Raw genomic sequence first — 19,758 nt, 5'->3', positions numbered from 1 at the left:
ATGTTACATTCATTACAGTGTTCCTTAGAATCCTTTACCCAACATAATTTTAAATAGCTGAATATTATTCAATTTGCTGCATATGCCAGAATTTGCTTCACTATTTGCCATTGGTTATATTTAATTATAAGTGGCACTGCAATGAATATACATTTTCTGAAACATCTCTATTTCCTAAGAACAAATTCCCCATGGTGCAGTTGTTGGGTCAGAGCATATGATTATTTTAAAAGGTATTGGCTAGTGCTGTGGAGTGTTCCTATGAGTTAGAGGAATGATTTTCTGGAAGAAACAGATAATTTTCAGCCCTCCTTAAATTTGCTTCAGTTTAATTGGGTTTTTAAAATATAATACTGGTTATCAGCTGCTTAAAAATTGAAGAAAGCGATTAATTATTGGATTCTGTGAACAAAGAAGAGTGGGTGTAGATGAAGAGAAAGCTGTTCTATTCATTCAAGACTGATGTTTTTTCATTATAATGGAAAATCCACAGGGCCAGAGAGTTTAAAATATAGGCAGAGAATTGGCTGAAGGTATTTACCATTGACTCTGGGACAGGGAAAGAAATCAGGCAACAGAGAGGTACGTAGGAAAAAGGGAAAGTTCTGTATCTCCTTCATATTAGATTTTTTATATATTTTAAGATTTGTTTTTAGTTAACCGTGTTTCTCCGAAAATAAGACCTAGCCGGGCAATCAGCTCTAATGCGTCTTTTGGAGCACAAATTAATATAAGACCCTATCTTATATTATATTATATTGTATAAGACTGGGTATTATAGCAAAGTAAGACCGGGTCTTATAGTAAAATAAGACCGGGTCTTAGGTTAATTTTTGCTCCAAAAGACGCATTAGAGCTGATTGTCCGGCTAGGTCTTATTTTCAGGGAGACATGATATATATATATATATATATATATATATATATATATATATATATATATATATATATATGTATGTATGTAATTTTGAATTAATTATAGAGTTACAGGAAATTGCAAATATAGTTCACGGTGGTTTCGTGTACCCTTCACTCAGTTTCCTTCAGTGGTTACATCTGACATAATTATAATATAATATTGAAACCAAGAATTAGACTTGGTGTGATGTGTGTGTATAGTTCTGTGTCAGCTCTCATTTTAAAATGTGTTTTTAAGTGATAATTGTCAACATATTGGAAAGTTTTTTCAATTATTTTTTTACTTCGTTTTCTTTATAGCCTTGATCACTGTTTGAAATTATTATTTTTGTGTGCTAATTATTTTATTTCTATCTTTTGTCTTTATTGTCTTTCCAAGTTTTCCAGTTTACTTTGAATTTCCTTGAAATTAGTGACATGCTGATCACACCTTTTAACAGGATTTAAGTGCTGATAGTGGCTTTATCTTTTTTTAAAGTTATTTTTAGAGATTTAAATAGAGATTTGGGAGGAAGAAAGTTGAATGTTGGAGTTGGTCACTACATTATCATATCTCTTATTAACATTTTTTGAATCCTTAATGATTAAATTATTTTATTTTTCAAAATAAAAATGTTTTTCCTTAAACTTTAAAAGTATATATATGTAGATCATATATCATATGTATATATGATCTATTATCACAAAGTAAAATTTTTACAGGCGATAAAAAAGATGGTAACAATTTTTAAAAATTTAGTGCTGGCCCTTTTCACATAGTTTAGTTAAAAAGATTTTAATAAAGTACTCAAACACCATACAGCTGTTCAGTATTCAGATTTATAAAGAACTGTTCATAAATTTATCTGTTAACTCCAGTATCTCCGAGAGGTTGGACCTTTCAGTCTCTGTTTTCATTTTCCCTAAAATAATTGTTAGTAAGCTCTTCAAAGCTTACAAGCCCAGATGATATACATTTAATTGTGTGTCTTTTCCAAAACAGCTTAGTTTCATCTACTTGTGAGATTGTTGAGGCAGTTGAACTCCCTGTTTGGCGACCTCTGCTGCTGTTGAGGAAACGCTTGTGTACTCATCTCAGTAGTTCTGATCCTGGCTGCACGTTAGAATCACCTAGGGAATTTAAAAATATACCGGTGCCTGGAGTTCACTCACTCAAGATTTGATTTAATTTTTTTTTTTTTAAACTTCCTGATGATTCTTAAGTGCAGCCAAGGGTTGAATACCACTGAACTATGGTACCCACAATAGCTGATTTGTCATTCACTTCTAGTTTACAGTTTCAAACAGGGCTTGAATGTATTCATTCATCTATGGCCTGTAACAAAAATTTTACATTTTCTCTGTACTTAGTTTTTACATTCTCAAGCGCTACCATAGTCTCCTCAATTACCAATGGTGTAATAATGCTTTTTCATCACTACTATTTTTGAAAGGTAGAACCCTTTTCAAAGGTTGCATGTTATCTTTATCCTAAAGATTCATATCTACTGTTGAACTACTGTGTTTCCTTGAAAATAAGACTGGGTCTTATATTAATTTTTGCTCCAATACACATTAGGGCTTATGTTCAGGGGACATCATCCTGAAAAATCATGCTAGTGCTTATTTTCCAGTTAGGTCTTATTTTCGGGGAAACAGTATATCTGTACCGTGTTTCCCCGAAAATAAGACCTAGCCAGACAATCAGCTCTAATGCGTCTTTTGGAGCAAAAATTAATATAAGACCCGGTCTTATATTAATTAATAATTATTTTAATACTAAGACCCAGTCTTGATATGATATGATACGATACGATATAATATGATATAATATAATTTAATACCCTGTCTTGTTTTACTGTAAGACCGGGTCTTATATTAATTTTTGCTCCAAAAGACACATTAGAGCTAATTGTCCGGCTAGGTCTTATTTTTGGGGAAACGATAGCCTGAATCCAAATGCTCCTTTGACATTTTTTGAAACCATTTTCAAATATTTATTATTTCTTACATTGTTTCTTATTTTGAGTGCCTCTTCTCATTAACATTTCAACCCTTAAAACTTCTATAATTATAGGACACAATGGGATTAATTCCATTTAAAAAGTATCTGACGGGTAAAGATGAACACACCAGCATTTAAATTGATAATATTGTACCTAACTCTGAAATGGACTCAAAATGTGTGTGGCTGAGAATTTCTCTTGAACCCTTAACTATATTCCTGACAAAATGCAGCAAAATGCTGTTAGTAGGTGTGGAAAGTAAATTAATAGTGAGACTACATTAACCACATCACATTGAACGTCATTTCAGAAGGAGCTGGCTTTCTTGACTGTTTTCAACCTAATGTAGTGTTAAAAAAAGTTAACCATTGTTCTTACCTGGCTACACCTAAAAATGAAGAGGGAATTTACTATTGAATTAAATATTTTGATTTTGATTTTTTAGGTGATTCGGTCTGGGCAAAAATTAAGGAAAAAGTCTACTGACACAGGCGAGAAACGTGGAGGCTGGTTTAGTGGGTTTTGGGGTAAGAAGGAATGTAAAAAAAAAGATGAAGAATGTTTGATTCCTGAAAGTAAGTTCCAAGTCATAATTTATTGTACACTAATAAGAAAAAACTTTGTAAATTACATTTTAGCCCGTTAGTTGAATTTTGTTTCATAATACTTTTGAAATAAAAGCAGCCAAGTGTAGTAAACATATAAGTAAATACATCAGGCTGCCACATTTCTGTTTATGAAATTAAAACAAACCTTGGATTTTTTTTTTTTTTGAGAAAAATCATGTGTGTGAAATTTAAAAAGTTGAAATTCAGAAATCGCCATATTTATTGTATTCTTATTGTTATTTTTAACATGGATATTTAGTTAGAAGTTTCACTTAATTCTTAAACTATTTAGGGAATTCTAAAATCTTTATATGAGACCTGAATTCCCTTATTGGTGTCTCTGCGTTTTCCTGACCTAAAGCAAATACATGATGTTTGTTTTAATAGGTTAAAGTAGTATATTAGAGGAAATTACCTGGCTTCTTTACTGTAGCATTTGTGTCTGTTGATTTTAAGACACATGTTAGTTTGGTTTGATTTTTTTTATTGCATCTGTAAAATTAAAACAATTGATTTCTTAAAACATTGTCTTTTTGTAGCTATTGATGACCTTATGACTCCAGATGAAAAAGATAAGCTCTTCACGGCTATTGGTTATAGTGAGAGCACCCACAACCTAACTTTACCCAAGCAGGTAATTATTTAGGTGGTCTGAGAGGTATTTTATTTCATTTTACTGTATTATCTTGAATTGGGTTAAACAGGTTATTTTTAAAGTAACTAATAAAAGATGTTTTTGTTTCTGTTTTACTATTTGTTACATGTTTTAGTCAGACCTTTCCAACTAAAACTCTCTGCAACCTTAGATTTACTTGCTTTAGTGAATGGAAGAATAACCTGATAAAAATACTTATAAAGTTAAATGGAATCTTAATTTTTTTGTATTTAAAAAAGATTTTTTATTGTGAAGTGTAACTCATGTAAAAGAATGAAGAAAACCAAAATGTTACTCTTTTGATTTATCACAAGGGAATAGCTATGTAATCACTTCAAGGTTAGGATATAGATCTTGTTATAGATATGGCATAGTTGTGAGATCCATCCCTGTTCTTTCACTACATGTATTTTGCCCATTTTCATTGTTGTGTAGGTATTTTAATTTGAAAATACCACAACTTATTTATTCATACTTTTGTTGATGGGCATTTGTGTTGTTTCTATTTCTTGGCTGTTATACTGCTATTAACTTTTTGTAAATGTCTTTTAGTGGGTATATGTAATATATTCTGTTAAGTATATTGTAAGGAGTGGAATTGCTGTGTCATAGTGTATGAGTATATTTAATTTTAATAGATTCTGCTACATAGTTTTCCAATATGGAAATATTTTCATCAGTAGTACATAAGGATTCTTCTTGCTCTCCATCCTTGCCAACTCTTGGCATTATCAGTCTTTTAAATTTAGTCATTCTAAATGGTGAGTGTGTAGTGGTATTTCATTGTGGTTTTAATTTGCATTCCCTGGGTGACTGAAGAGGTGTTTCACTTTTTTCATATAGTCATAGGTCATTAGATCTCCTTTTTTCTGAAGTGGCTTTTAAGTCTCTTGTTCATTATTGGCTTGTCTTTTTCTTACTGGTTTGTAGGAATTCTTTATATATGCATTACATTACATTATATTATATCACATTACATTACATCCACATAAATTATTCCTCTTATAACTGGAAGTTTGTACCCTTTGACTACCTTCACCCATTGTCCTGCTCTTCACCCCAGGAACCACCAGTCTGTTCTCTGTTTCTGTGAATCTGGTCTTTTTAGATTGTACATATGAGTAAGATTATACAGTATTTTGCAGATATGTTCTCCCATTCTGTAGGTTTCATTTCTCAGTCTGACTTTTTCCACTTAGCATAATGACCTCAAATTTCATCCATGTTGTTGCAAATGGCAGGGTTTCCTTCTTTTTTATGGCTCAGTATTTCATTGTGTATATCTCACCACATTTTCTTTATCTGTTCATCTGTCAAGGACCCTTAGGTTGTTTCCATGTCTTGGCTATTGTGAATTGTGCTGCAATGAACATGGAGGTGCACATACCTCTTTGGGATAGTGATTTTTTTTCTTTCAGATATACTATACCCAGAAGTGGAATTGCTGGATCATATGGGAGTTCTGTGTTTCATCTTTTTGAGGAACATCTATATTGTCTTCTATAGTGACTGTACCAGTTGACATTCGTACCAACAGTGTACAAGGGTTCCCTTTTCTCCACATCTCTGCCTTGTTATTTATTGTCTTTTTGATAATCATTCTAACAGGTGTGAGATGAGATCTCATTGTGGTTTTGATTTGTATTTCCCTCTTGATTAGTGATGTTGAGCATTTTTTCATGTATCTATTGGCCATTTAAATATCCTCTTTGGAAAAATGTCTATTTAGGTCCTTTGCTTATTTTTAATTGGATTTTTTTTTGCTATTGAATTGTATGAGTTTCATGTATATTTTGTATATTAACACCTTATCATATGTGTGGTTTGCAGATATATTCTCCCATTCTGTAGGTTTCCTTTTTATTTTGACCCTTCTTTTTTCCTATGCAGAAGCTTTTTAGTTTGATCTGTTAGTCCCATCTGTTCAGTCCCATCTGTTTATTTTGGCTTTTGTTACTTGCGCCTTCAGTGTCATATACATAATATCATTGCCAAGACTAATGTCAAGGAGCTTTCCCTCTGTGTTCTTCTAGGAGTTTTATGGTTACAGGCCTTTCATTTAAGTCTTTTATCCGTTTCAAGTTAATTTTTATGAATGGTTTAAGCTAAGGTTCTAGTTTCATTCTTTTGCATATGAATATCTGGTTTTTCTAGTATTATGTATTGAAGAGCCTGTCTTTTCTTCATTGAGTATTCTTGTCTCCCTTGTCAAATATTAGTTTACTGTATATGCATGGGTTTATTTCTGGGCTCTTGATTCTGTTTCATTGGTCTATGTGTCTGTTTTTATTCCAAGACCATATTGTTTTGATTACCAGAAGTTTGTAATATAGTTTCAAATCAGGAAGTGTGATGCCTCCAGCTTTGTTCTTCTTTCTTAAGATTGCTTTAGCTGTTTGGTGTCTTTTGTGGTTCCATACAAATTTTAGGATTGCTTTTTCTATTTCCATAACAAATTCCTTTGGAATCTTCATAGGAATTGCATTGAATCTATAGATTACTTTGGGTAGTATGTATATTTTAACAGTATTCTTTCAAGCCATGAACACAGGATAGCTTTCCATTTATTTTTGTCTTCAGTTTTTTTCATGAGTGTCTTATAGTTTTCACATCCTTCATTAGATTTATTCCTAAGTATTATTTTTGATGCTGTTGTAAATGTGATTTTCTTTATTTCTTTTTCAGAAAATTCATTTTTAATATATAGAGACACAACTGAGTTTTGTATATTGATTTGTAGCCTTATCTTTACTGAATTTGTTTATTAGTTGTAACTTATTTTTGGAGTCTCATATTTTCTTCATATTAAGATCAGATCATCTGCAAGTAGAGACATTTTTACTTCTTTCTTTCTGATTTGGATACCTTTTCTGTCTTTTTCTTGCCTCATTGCTCTGGCTAGAACTTCCAATGTTACGTTGAATAGAAGTGGTGAGAGTGGGCACCCTTGTCTTGTTCCTGATCTTAGAGGAAAAGCTTAATCTTTCACCATTGAGTATGATGTTAACTGTGAGCTTGTCAGATATGGCAATTACTATTTTGAGGTACATTCTTTGTATACTCAATTTGTTGAGAGAGTTTTTATCATGAGTGGATGTTGTATTTTGTCAAATGTTTTTCTGGGTATATTGAGATGATCATGTAATTTTTGTCTTTCATTCTATTCATGTGATGTATCACATTTGTTAGTTTGTATATACTGAGCCATCATGGCATCCCAGAGATGAATCCCACTTAATGATGGTGTATGATCCTTTTAATGTGCTGCTGAATTTGGTTTGCTAGTATTTTGCTGAGAATTTCTGCATTTACATTCATCAGTGATATTGGCCTGTAGTTTTCATTTCTGGTAGTGCCCTTTTCTAGCTTTGGTATCAAGTTAATGCTGGTCTTGCAAAATGAGTTTGGGAATGTTCCCTCAATTCAATTTTTTTAAACAGTGTGGAGGATTGGGATAACTTCTTCTTTAAATGTTTGGTAGAATTCATCAGTGAATGCATCTGGTCATGGGCTTTTCTTTGTTGTGAGGTTTTTGATTACTCATTGAATCTCCTTACTCATTACTGGTCTGCTTAGGTTTTCTGTTTCTTCATGATTCAGTCTTGGTAGAGTGTATGTTTCTGGGTATTTATCCAATTTTTTTCTAGATTGTCAAATTTGTTGTTGGATAGGTGTTCGTAGTAGTCCCTTGTGGTATCAGTTGTAATGTCTCTTCTTTCATTTTAAAATTTTATTTTTGTGTGTTTTTTCTCTTTTTTTCTTGGTTAGTCTAGATAAAGGTTTGCCAATTTTGTTTATCTTTTCAAAGTTCCAACTCCTGTTAATTTTTTTTCTGTTGTTTTCGTATTCTCCATTTCATTTATTTCTGTTCTAATCTTTATTATTTTCTCTTTTTTCTTCTAACTTTGGGCTTAGGTTTGTTCTCTTTTTCTAGTTCCTTGAACTACAACTAAAGTTAGGTTGTTTGTTTGTGATCTTTCTTTTTTCTTGATGCAGGCATTTATTGCTATAAACTTCCCTCTTAGAACTGCTTTTGTTTTATCTGATAAATTTTGGTATGTTGTAGTTTTATTTTCATTTTTTTTTTTTCCTCTCCCTTTGCTTTCTTCTTTGATTCATTGGTGGTTGGGGAGTGTGTTGTTTAATTTCTAGGTATTTGTGAATTTTGTAGATTCCCTCCTATTGAATTCTAGTTTCATTCCATTGTGGTTAGAAAATATGCTCGATATAATTTTATCTTCTTGAATTTTTTGAGATTTGTTTCATGGCCTAATATATGACTTTTCTAAACAGTGTTCCATGTGGGCTTGAGAAGAATGTTTATTCTGCTGCAGTTGGGTGGAATGTTCTTTGCATGTCTGTTAGGTCCCTTTGGCCTGTAGCATTGTTCAAATCCATTTTTTCCTTATTGATTCTCAGTCTGAATGATCTATCTGTTGTTGACAGTGGGCCATTACAGTCACCAACTAATATTACATTGCTGTTTATATCTCCTTTTTAGTTCTATTATTATATATTTAGGTGCTCCAATGGGTGCATAAGTATTTGTTACATCTTCTTGACAGATTGACCCCTTTATCATTATATAATGACGTTATTTATCTCTTTGTACCGTTTGTAATTTAAAGTATATTTTCTGGTATAAGTATACTACTCCTGTTATTTTTATTTATCGTTTTTCTTACTGTTTGTTTGAAATATATTTTCCCATCCTTTCACTCTGTGTGTAGCCTTAAAGCTAAAGTGAGTCTCTTGTGGGCAGCATATCACTGTATCTTATTTTTTTTAAAATCCGTTCTGCCGTTCTGTGTCTTTTGATTGGAGAATTGAATCCATTTACATTTAAAGTAATTGTTGATAGGTAAGGACTTACTATTGCCATTTTATTGATTGTTTTCCAACTATTTTGTAGATACTTTGTTCCTTGCTTCCTCTCTTGTTGTCTTCCTGTGTGGTTTGGTGATAATCAGCTCCCTGGTTCTCTCTTCTACCTCTAACCTTAACCTATCAATTTTTGGGTCAGGATTTTTTTTTCTTTGTGTCTTGTTAACTCTCCAAAGTCACCAAGCAAATGTTCGTGATATTTTGTCTAGTTTTCGAGCCCGAGGATTGGTCTGAATTAGTTTGCTTTATTTAAAGCTGCTGAATTAAATCTTTATGCCACAAATATTTTTATCAAGTTTCATTTTTATTACTATTAAACCTAAGAGAAATTTAATTTTAGATTTTGTAAATGTCCTATTTGAGCAAGCAATCTTGTATTGAATTTCCTAATTTTTTTTTACAGTGAGCATATTGATACAAAACCTACTATATTTTTTTAATCACTATAATTCAACAAATTTAAATAAGAAACAATTAGTAAAGAAAGTAATAATTACTTCAACTTTAACAATTTTCATTCATTCTTTTGGTTAGTATGTTGCTCATATAATGACACTGAAGTTAGTAAGCACCTCTGTTACAATAAGAGAAAACAAAAATATTCCGGAAATACTGAAAATTCAGATAATTGGCTTGGGTACCCAAGTATCTCAGCGACCAGGAGCACAAGCACTTAAGTAAGTTTTAAAAAACTTATTTCAATTTTTATCTCTTTGAATGACTTTAGGCCCCCAAAATGTGTCATTTAGCATTAAAAAAAGCTGGTTAATAGTAGTTTTTATGTAGTTTATTTTTGTGTATATGTGTCAAGGTAGTCATTTTATATTTTAGTTTGTTTTATTGTGGAATAATATGAAGAACTCATCATTAGTTCTATCCTTCTTTACTTTATAAATATTTATTGGATACTATTTAATTTATAGATTTGGTACTATGAATACTGTAGGAACAGTAAGTTTCTTTTTAAAGAAGTTTATGTTGTAGTTGATAAGAGGAGATACTCAAAAAGTTAATAATTTAAGACTGTATAACATATTAGAAATCTCGTGAGAAGGTGCTGTAAAATTAAATACTTGAAGTTAATGCTGCCCAAGCTCAGTTGTGGAAGAGAAAAACTTGATCTAGGATAATTGGGGCTTCGGCTAGCTGAATGGAAAGGACTAGGAGAAGCAGGGATGAGGCAGGAGAGTGTTCGGGGTGACGTGAAATAGGGATATGAGTTCCATGAGTTTACTGTTGCATGCATTCATGCCTTAGTCATCAGAACTTCTGTGCAGTGTTCTGGAATTGGCTAAAGTTGGTTTTTCATGTGGATAAGGAGAACAAAAACCAAACCAAAAAAGGACAAACAGAAAAACCCTGGACTATGTAGGTAATTGAATGGTACGCTAAGGAGTTTGGGTTTCAACTCTGGGTAATGAGCATGGTCCTGGATCTCAGTGGAGTTTTTTTTTTAAGGAAAATTTGTATTTTAAACTATTCCATTACAAAACATCTTATTTATATCATTTCTTTTTTTCTTACTGGATTGTAGGGTTGAAGCAAAATTAGAACATTGGTATATAACAGGTCTGAGACAACAGGATACTATACCATCACTTGTAGCTTCAATTGGTGATACTGCATCATCCTTGCTTAAGATTGAATTTGAAACCAATCCAGAGAATAGTCCTGCTGACCAGACTCTGGTCATTCAGTCTCAGCCTGTGGAGGTCATCTATGATGCTGTAAGTGCAAAGAGAAAGTGAATCTTTATTAAACCCATCTTATACGTCTGACATATGGTTTTCTTATTTTTTCTCTTTCATATTTAATATTTATATACTTAGCAGCTAAGTTTACTACCACAAATTTCTTGTTTTAAAAGCAGTACATGTTTAGCAGTTAATTTTGATATTTTTATGTGCTACAGATTTTTTCTACTGTAAAAATCTGTAAGCTGTATTTATGCTTATGTCAAATTAAAAAAAAGCTGAGACACTGTTAAAAAATTCTGTGTTTATTGTACCAACTACTCCCAGTTGTTACACACTTACTTCTACTCCAGTTTATATTTGCTTATTCTTCCTTTCTCTTTAATGTTTAGACCCAATTCAAAGAGCTTTAGAAGTAATTGAAAGAATTTTAAATATTGTTCATGTGAGAAAAAACATCAGCGTTTAGATATTATTGAAAATGATGGTTCAAATTCTGTATCTATAGCTTCATCTGTTATTCAGACTCTTACCTCAACTCAAGCTAGCCTGGAGAATGGGCATGGTTCACTCATTGCATCACTTGTAGGTTGGCTCCATCCTGTTGTGATCTCTGACTTATTTTTACTTTATAGTTTAGAAATGGATTCATGGTGTTGATGGAAGGCATTATATAAAAACTTCAGAACTCGTGTTCTCAGATTTAAAAACATTTTAAAAATTGTAGTAACATACATATAATTTACCATCTTAGACATTTTTAAGTGTGTAGTTCAGTAGTGTTAAGTACATACACATTGTTGTGCGTCCTGTCTCTAGAACTCATCTCATCTTGCAAAATGTCTGATTTTTTAAGTTTAAGTTTTGGTTATAAGTAAGGACTCTACAACTTTCTTATTTCCTCTCTAAACTTCAAAGTGCAGGGGAATTCTATTTCAGTATAATGAAGTGGAGTTTCACTCACCTTCTGTCTTATTGTGTTAAAACTAGAAGTAATATCCATTGCTACTCAACACAACACCATAGAACAACATACTTAAGGTTACTCTAACGATAAGAACACATTTGTTGCCTCTCTAGTGAGCTTGTTTGGGCTGTTTCTTTTTGCAGATCCTCTCTCACTCTAGAGGGAGATGCAGCAGGGTAGAATATCTTTGGAGGTACCTCTTAGTTTAAAGCCTAGTTTAGAATTAAACTGAAAGTTTAAAATTTATAAAATAGAAAGTGCTTTATATAACTTGCTTATATTTTGAATTATTTTACAGGAAACCATTAATGCAGTGGTTGAATTTTTTCAATCAAATAAGGGATTAGATCTTGAGCAAATAACATCAGCTACATTGATGAAGCTGGAGGAAATTAAAGAGAGAACAGCAACAGGTAAAGAATTGGCCTGTCTGCATAAGCATCAATCAGATTCTCAAAATTTTGTCTATTCTAATGTAAATACTGTATTTAAAATAGTATAGGTTGCTGGGTTTTTGTTTTTTGTTTTTGTTTTAAATTCAGGCCATATTATACAATAGAGTTGCATTGCATGTACATGGCTTAAGCAAAGTCAAATATACCTACTAGGCTAGATGAGAAAGAAAATAACAAGGGGCTCTCATGATTCTGTCTGCACTTACTTTTAAGAACTTGTGCCTCAGAGTGAGCTTGAGATGGAAAACATTCCTCTGTCTCAGTTCTTAAACTGTTCGCCATACTGCGTGATACAGGAGATAAGATATACACTTTTGTACAACATGGCCTCTGAACTGAAGCCACCTTCTTTATCTGGTTGCTTAGCTAGAGAAATAAATTATTCTATCTCTAGATAAAGTACTAGCTATGTTGGGTTTACTGTACTGTGCAGTGATATGATTGATTGTTGTTCATTGACCATATGCAATTTCACTTTACATACTGAATTGAAAATGTAATCTGTGAGAAGAACTAATGTTCCTCTATAATACCTTTTAAATGATATTGTTATTCTTGTGTTAATAATGTGAGTACATATTTCAACTTGACCCTGTGATCTTTCATTTTCTTCCTTTAGGGCTTACACATATTATTGAAACTCGAAAAGTCCTTGATTTAAAGATAAATCTGAAACCTTCTTATCTAATAGTCCCACAGACAGGTTTCCATCACAAAAAGTCAGATCTTCTCATTTTGGATTTTGGTACATTTCAGGTAGGTATATATCATTTCTGTCTGCCATTTTTCGCTCAGCTTGGTAGCTAGCTATGTGTAGTTTGCTCTTTCCCCTCAAAATTCACTTAAACCTAGACTTATTTCTTGTTAGCATTTTGTCAAGCCTAGCTTAGATTGAGTATTTTATATATATATATTTTTAGCTATTAGAAAACAAAAAAGCCCTGAAATATTTTATAATGGTGGATGATTTGATGTTGTGGACTGGATTACTGCTGTCTTCTCCTAATTGGAGAGAAGTACTCCTAGTTTACAAATACTCATAGGTTTCCAGAATTTAATTACACAGTGTTATTTGTTAATTTACATATTTTGACAACAGGAAATGAATATATGTTTGTTAAGCCACTGTTAGCAACTGAGTAGAATAAGAGAACTCTAAGGTTTGGGGTGTTGAACCTCTTAGAAATCCAAGGCTCTGAGAAAAGTAAAGATTCCCAAAAATATAGTCCTGAATCGATCTTTGCTTTCTTTGAGAAGAAGAAAAAGGAAGTAGAGAGTGGAGATAAGTTATAATGGACTAATTATTCTAGTGATGTAGCGGGGAGAAGGAAGAATAAAACCTGCTGCTTCATGGTTAAGAGTTTAGGAGAGGTAGTAGGGCAGCTGAGCCGTAAGTGGTGATAACTCCTGAGAGTCAGGAAGAATTGCGTGTCTAGACAGGTTATTTGAGATAGACGGCTATGTAGCTGCTTTCCTAGTTAATGCAGATGTGCTGAGCAACATATTACCCGAACATAATAGAGATGTATGCTGAAATTTTATATTCCTAATAAAGTATTTGCAAATATCAGAAAATTGAGCAAAGTGTGAATTCATTAATGATCGTGTTTTCATTTTGGTTAGGTTTTAAGAAAATGCAACTAAAGTATGTTGATGTATGTTCTTTTCTGTTTAAAAAACTGAAGTTTTTTTCTCCATTATAGCTTAACAGTAAAGATCAAGGTTTACAGAAGACTAATAATTCATCTTTGGAGGAAATAATGGATAAAGCATATGATAAGTTTGATGTTGAAATAAAAAGTGTGCAACTACTCTTTGCAAGAGCAGGTAATATGTCGCTCAGTTTTTAGGATCTTGAAATTAGGTTGAGTAGCTTTGTGTGTGTGCATGTGTATCGACGCTGAGGACGTTTTGAACACATCCTGTTGGTCACTTAAGAAAATCAAACCGAGCCCATCACTGCAAATCCTTGTCACAGTTACAAATAGAGATTAAAAATTTGTTTATTCATATTAGGGTACATAGCACCATTTTAATCTAAGTCCAGTGATTGCCTAATTTTTTCTAATGTGACTGTGAAACTGCCCAGAACACAAAATAGAAGTTGCAATTGGATTAAATTCCTCTGTCCCAGTGTTGTTTTCCTTTGATGCCTTTATTTTTAAAGATTTTGCTATATTAGCCTAGCCTTTATTTCAGTAGGTATTACATCTTCTACTTTTGTAGATATCTGAGAAGTATGGATATAGTCTTAAAATCTTAAAGGTAGTTAATTTAATTATTTTCCAAAAGCTTTCATGTTTTCTACCGCTTAAGTAAAGATTGCTAGTTCTTTATACTTTTTCAGTTTTTAAAAGCAGTATTTGATAAGTATTCTTGAGTATGTCACTTTATAGTGGGCCATTGGAGGAAAAGACATAATCTCTGTGTATAGAGTGTATGCTCTAGCAGGAGTGATGAGATTTATTAAAATGTAAATATATAATGCTCTACTTAGATTGCATTTATGAAGCCTATTAATTCCTTAAAGGGAAGTACCTACACAGACCATTAAGATTGGCTTTTCTTTTGTATGCACTCAATAATAATTGCTTGAATTATAAGTGATAAAAGATGTTTAGTCATTGCTGTAAGTTAAATCTGTGTGGTTCTGTTAGTCATTGAAAATTCTGTTTTGGGGACCTTCTTATTTGAAGGAAAGTAATTATTAACATGTTTTTTGTCATAAAATCTTGGTTTATAAAACTTATTTTTGCTTTAGAATTGTGTGCTGAACTAATTGTGTGCACTTAGGAACCCGAGAAACCTCTTTTTTCTATGTTATATTTTTCCCTTTTTTTTTAATTGGGGAATATTGGGGAACAGTGTATTTCTCCAGGGCCCATCAGCTCCAAGTCAAGTCATTGTTCTTCAATCTACTTGTGGAGGGCACAGCTCAACTCCAAGTCCATTCGTGGTTTTCAACCTTAGTTGAAGGGGGTGCAGCCCACCAGCCCATGCAGGAATTGAACCAGCAACCTTATTGTTAACACGTTACCTATGGCGGGGTTTAAATCCCTCATACCCCTCTGTTCCGGCAGGTTTTTAAAAGAAACTACTTTAAAATGCGCTCTTCTCTTTAAAGCGTAAATGCTTCTATGTCATTTATTATTTTTCTATGGAATTTTTTAGGATTTACTCACCTATGATGTTAGTAATCCCTCCTGGTGTGATACTGCAGAAAGCAGCTTCCTTTGTGCAGTGGGACAATATGTATTTCATGAGGTATCACCGAAGAGTTAAATAATTCGGTGTTTTTCCAAAAATAACATAATTCAAAATCGCCTAAGGGATACTAAGGTTCCAAATGTTATAAACAAATCACTACAGTTCTGGAAAACTCTGTTTATTTGTACATCCACTGTTGTGAATGTAACATGTGAAATGACTCTCATGGGTGAAAAAATGTATCTGATTCAAAAATCACTATTTTTTTAGAAAAAAAAAAAATGAATTCTAGAAAGTGTACATATGATGCAGACTTTATTCATTAACGACATTTGCCCGTTAGATATTAATGAAACACAAATAATTCAATAAAATATGTAAAGTAAAGAGTCAACATTAAAAACAAGAATTCTTGTTATCCGTCCTTAACGTGTGGCTCAGAAAAAAACGAAGATTCTCATGATCCGTACGCAACGTGTTAAGAGCTCGCACTCTAACCAACTGAGCCATCCGGCCGCTCACCGGCAGCTCAGAGGCAGCTTGTTGTCTTCTATCTAGTTGTGGAGGGTGCAGCTCACTGGCTCCTGTGGGAATCGAACCGGCAACACTGTTGTTAAAGAGCTTGGGCTGTAAACAACTGAGCCATCCGGTTGCCTCTTCCCCCCCTCCTTTTTTTTTTTGACTGCAACAACCCACCCTGATCTCTAATTCTGTAATCAAGGCAATAAATTCCTGTTTTTTCCTGTTTCCTTTAAAATGCAAGATGTTATATAAACATTTTCCAAATAAGTATTTTGAATTACTTTTATATCACAGCCTTTGAGCCTTTGAATCTTGTCAGTATGTATTTAAAAAAAAATAGGTTAACTTGTATACTGAAAGAAGTAAAAGGTGGCATTCATTGAATATGTTTAACTATTTTCTAATAAATTAGAATAGTTTTCCACAGAATATCTGGTGAATTAAAAATATTTAATAAATAAAACTAGTCATTTAATTTTTAAATTTTTTTTTAAAGAGGAAAACTGGAAAACATGTCGATTCCAGCATCCATCAACTATGCATATTTTGCAACCCATGGATATTCATGTTGAGTTGGCCAAGGCAATGGTAGAAAAAGACATTAGAATGGCCAGGTAATGTATGAATTTTCTTTATATTATAAAATAAGCAAGGTGAAATGTATCTGCATCAGTTACTGGATTTTAAGAAAGCAAAGCTAGATTTCTGAAGGACCAAAAAAATAATGATTATTTTATAGCAGAACTGTATTTTTAAGAAAATATTAATTTGAATTATATATCACCTCTCCTATTTCAGAAGTTTTTGGACGTTTAACATTCTGTAAAAATTGGTTATCCCTGTTTTTGAATGGATCAAATCCAAGGTTTAATATTGATTAATTAAAACATATAAAAAGATTAGAGGTTGTTTTGATTATGAAACCATAAAAATCTTGAGAATAATCAATCTAAGGGAATGAAAAGTAGAAACTGAATTTTGAAGTTAAGTGGATAATTATGAAATATTTATGCTGCCTTCTTAAAAACAGCCTTGTTGAAGGATTATTGGCATTCAGTAAGGTACATCTGTTTAAAATGTACAAATTGATACGTTTTGACTTATTTATATATCTGTGAAACCATCACCACAATCAAGATAATGAACATATCCGTCATCCCCCAAAGTCCTGCCATTTTATTCCCTCCTTCCTATTCCTACCTGCTAACTCCTCTCCCCTCAATCCCTGGACAACGTTGATCTGCTTTCTGACACTAGAGATTTGTTAAAAATTTCCAGAATTTTGTATAAGTAGAATCATACACTTTCAGTTCTTTTGTTTGGCTTCTTTCATTTAGCGTAATTCGTTTGAAATTTATTCATGTTGTATGTATTAGTGCTTCACTGATAATCTTTATCAGATGGATGTTAAACCAATCTTGCATTAGTGGATAAACCTCATTTGGTAGTGACATATTATTCTTTTAAAATATTGTTGGATTTGGATGTGGTTTGCTAAATTTTGTTATGAAATTTTATGTGTTACTAGAGATAGTGGTCTCTTCTTTTATTTACTTGTTTTGGTAATCATAGTATTGGTAATACTGGCTTCATGGAATGAATTTTCTGGAAGAGTTGTGTAGAATTGATATTATTTCTTCCAGTGAAGCCATCTGGACCTAGAGGTTTCTTTTTCTGGAGGGGTTTTTAACCTAAAACTTCAATTTATTTAATAGATAATAGGGTTATGCAGATTATCTTTTTTTTTTGAGTGATCTTTGGTAGTTTGTCCTTCAAGGAAGAAATTTGTCCATCTTATCTTAGTTTTTGAGTTTATTGTCATAAAATTGTTCATAGTTTTGCATTACTTTTTAATACATGTAGATTCTGTAGTGATGCTCTCTCACTCCTAATATTAGTAATTGTGCCTTTTCTATCTTTTTCCTCCTTAGTCTAGCTACACATTTATCAATTTTGTTGATCTTCTGAAGGAATCATCTTTTGGTTTCAGTTATCTTCTCTATTCTGTTTTTTTTGTTTTGTTTTGTTTTGTTTTTTAAGATTTTATTGGGGAAGGGGAACAGGACTTTATTGGGGAACAGTGTGTACTTCCAGGATTTTTCCCAAGTCAAGTTGTTGTCCTTTCAATCATAGTTGTGGAGGGTGCAGCTCAGCTCCAGGTCCAGTTGCTGTTGTTAGTTGCAGGGGCAACCTTGTGGTTGAGACAACGCGCTCCACCCAACTGAGCCATCTGGGAGGCAGCTCAGCTCAAGGTGCCGTGTTCAATCTTAGTTGCAGGGCAGAGCCCACCATGCCTTGCAGGAGTCGAGGAGTTGAATAGGCGACCTTGTAGTTGAGAGCCCACTGGCTCATGTGGGAATCGAATTGGCAGCCTTCGGCATTAGAAGCACGGAGCTCCAACCGTCTGAGCCACTGGGCCGGCCCCTCTATTCTGTTTTTTATTTCATTGATTACCAGTCTTGTGTTTTCTAACTGCCGTTTTTTTTTCTTTTCTTACTTTGGGTTTCATTTGCTATACTTTTTTAGTTTCTTAAGGTAGAAGCTGAGACCATTAACTTGAGACCTTTCTGGTTTTCTAATATTGGCATTTAGTGCTGTAAATTTTCCTTGAAATACTGCTTTACTGTACCCCAAACCTTTTGAAACTCTTCAATCAGTAAGCTGGAGTGTTTTTAGGAGTTTCCTCATCTGTTTCCCATATTTCAACTGTCCTTTGTTGACTGATGTCCAATGTCTTTGAAATCATTGTTTGATATATTTTGTCCATTTTTTTTAGTTATTTAGGTGGGAGGGTTAATCCAGTCCCTCTATTTGTAATGCTTTAAATTTTATGTTAATATTTCAGAAATAATAAAGAAGCATCTTATATTTTTATGGTGCTTTTCAACTTACAGAGTACTTTTGCAGAAAGTTCAATCTTTTGAGGTAGGAACAGTCTGCTGGCCTCTTTTGAACATTAGTGGTTTGTGCATTATACAGAAAAATCATTCTTCATTTATCGGGCATCTGTCAGCTTGAGCTGTTTGCACTTAGTTAGGAAATCAAAGATAAACAACAACCTTAAAGAGCTTTATGAACAGCAAACAGCTGCCACAAAGCTGTTGAGACCAACAAACCTAGGCAGTTAGGTTGAGTTAGGGAAGCAGAATAGACGCAGCTGCCAAAAAGTAAGCAACTGATGAAAGCACAACAGTGATTCAGCAGTGAGTAAAGCAGATGTCTTCATGGAGTATATATTTTAATCAGGGGAGACATAAAATAAACAAGTGTACATATGATATGTCAAGTCCTGACAAGTGCTATGAAAGGAAATAAAGCAAAGTGAGGATAGAGAGTGTTGGGGAAGATACCCTTTGATATTTATGAGAAATCTTTGATACCAGGCAAGTTCAAGTATGTACAGTGTGTTTGGTTTTAAAATGTAGACAATTGTGTTTGCAAATATTTTCATAAAAATTAGTTAACTTAAGAAGGTTTGGCTGCTTACGAAGGATGTGTTTAAATTGTCTGGAAACTTGGCTTACATAGAACTTCCCATTTCCTGACACACTAAACGAGGCATTAATGTCATTAGGTTAAAACATGTCCAAAGTACCTTCGACCTCACAATGTAGTCTCTTCTCCAGTTACTCCCCCTTAGCCCCCCCCCCCATAATATAAAGAAGCTGGACCTTAAAACCTTACCTTTGAATTGTATTTTTAGATTTAAGGTATCAGGAGGGCTTCCTTTGATGCATGTGAGAATTTCTGATCAGAAGATGAAAGAGATGCTATGTTTGATTAACAGTATACCCTTGCCACAGAAATCATCTGTACAGTCTCCTGAGAGACAGGTAAGTGGATATAATAAAAACGCTAAATCTC

The 19,758-nt window shown here is 33.1% G+C and overlaps 1 protein-coding gene across 5 annotated transcripts in view; it reads left to right on the top strand.

Annotated features, from left to right (window-relative positions):
* VPS13C (vacuolar protein sorting 13 homolog C) overlaps positions 1 to 19,758 on the top strand; it is a 170,011-nt gene that overhangs the window by 50,967 nt on the left and 99,286 nt on the right. For all 5 annotated transcript variants that reach the window (XR_016020863.1, XM_088797257.1, XM_088797256.1 and 2 more), the window contains 9 exons: positions 3,348 to 3,477; positions 4,050 to 4,144; positions 9,584 to 9,726; positions 10,584 to 10,776; positions 12,009 to 12,123; positions 12,785 to 12,921; positions 13,869 to 13,992; positions 16,391 to 16,508; positions 19,598 to 19,727. Coding sequence is in view for 4 of the 5 variants with exons in the window: in XM_088797257.1 (XP_088653383.1) it covers positions 3,348 to 3,477; positions 4,050 to 4,144; positions 9,584 to 9,726; positions 10,584 to 10,776; positions 12,009 to 12,123; positions 12,785 to 12,921; positions 13,869 to 13,992; positions 16,391 to 16,508; positions 19,598 to 19,727 (1,185 nt within the window). In the remaining variant the exon portion in view is untranslated. The remainder of the gene's footprint in view (positions 1 to 3,347; positions 3,478 to 4,049; positions 4,145 to 9,583; positions 9,727 to 10,583; positions 10,777 to 12,008; positions 12,124 to 12,784; positions 12,922 to 13,868; positions 13,993 to 16,390; positions 16,509 to 19,597; positions 19,728 to 19,758) is intronic.

The sequence above is a fragment of the Rhinolophus sinicus genome, chromosome 3 (genome assembly GCF_057876585.1).
Source record: "Rhinolophus sinicus isolate RSI-liver-muscle chromosome 3, RSI-T2T, whole genome shotgun sequence".
NCBI classification, from domain to species: Eukaryota; Metazoa; Chordata; class Mammalia; order Chiroptera; family Rhinolophidae; genus Rhinolophus; species Rhinolophus sinicus.
The sequence above is the reverse complement of the archived record's forward strand: the minus strand, read 5'-3'. Positions and strand labels throughout refer to the sequence as shown.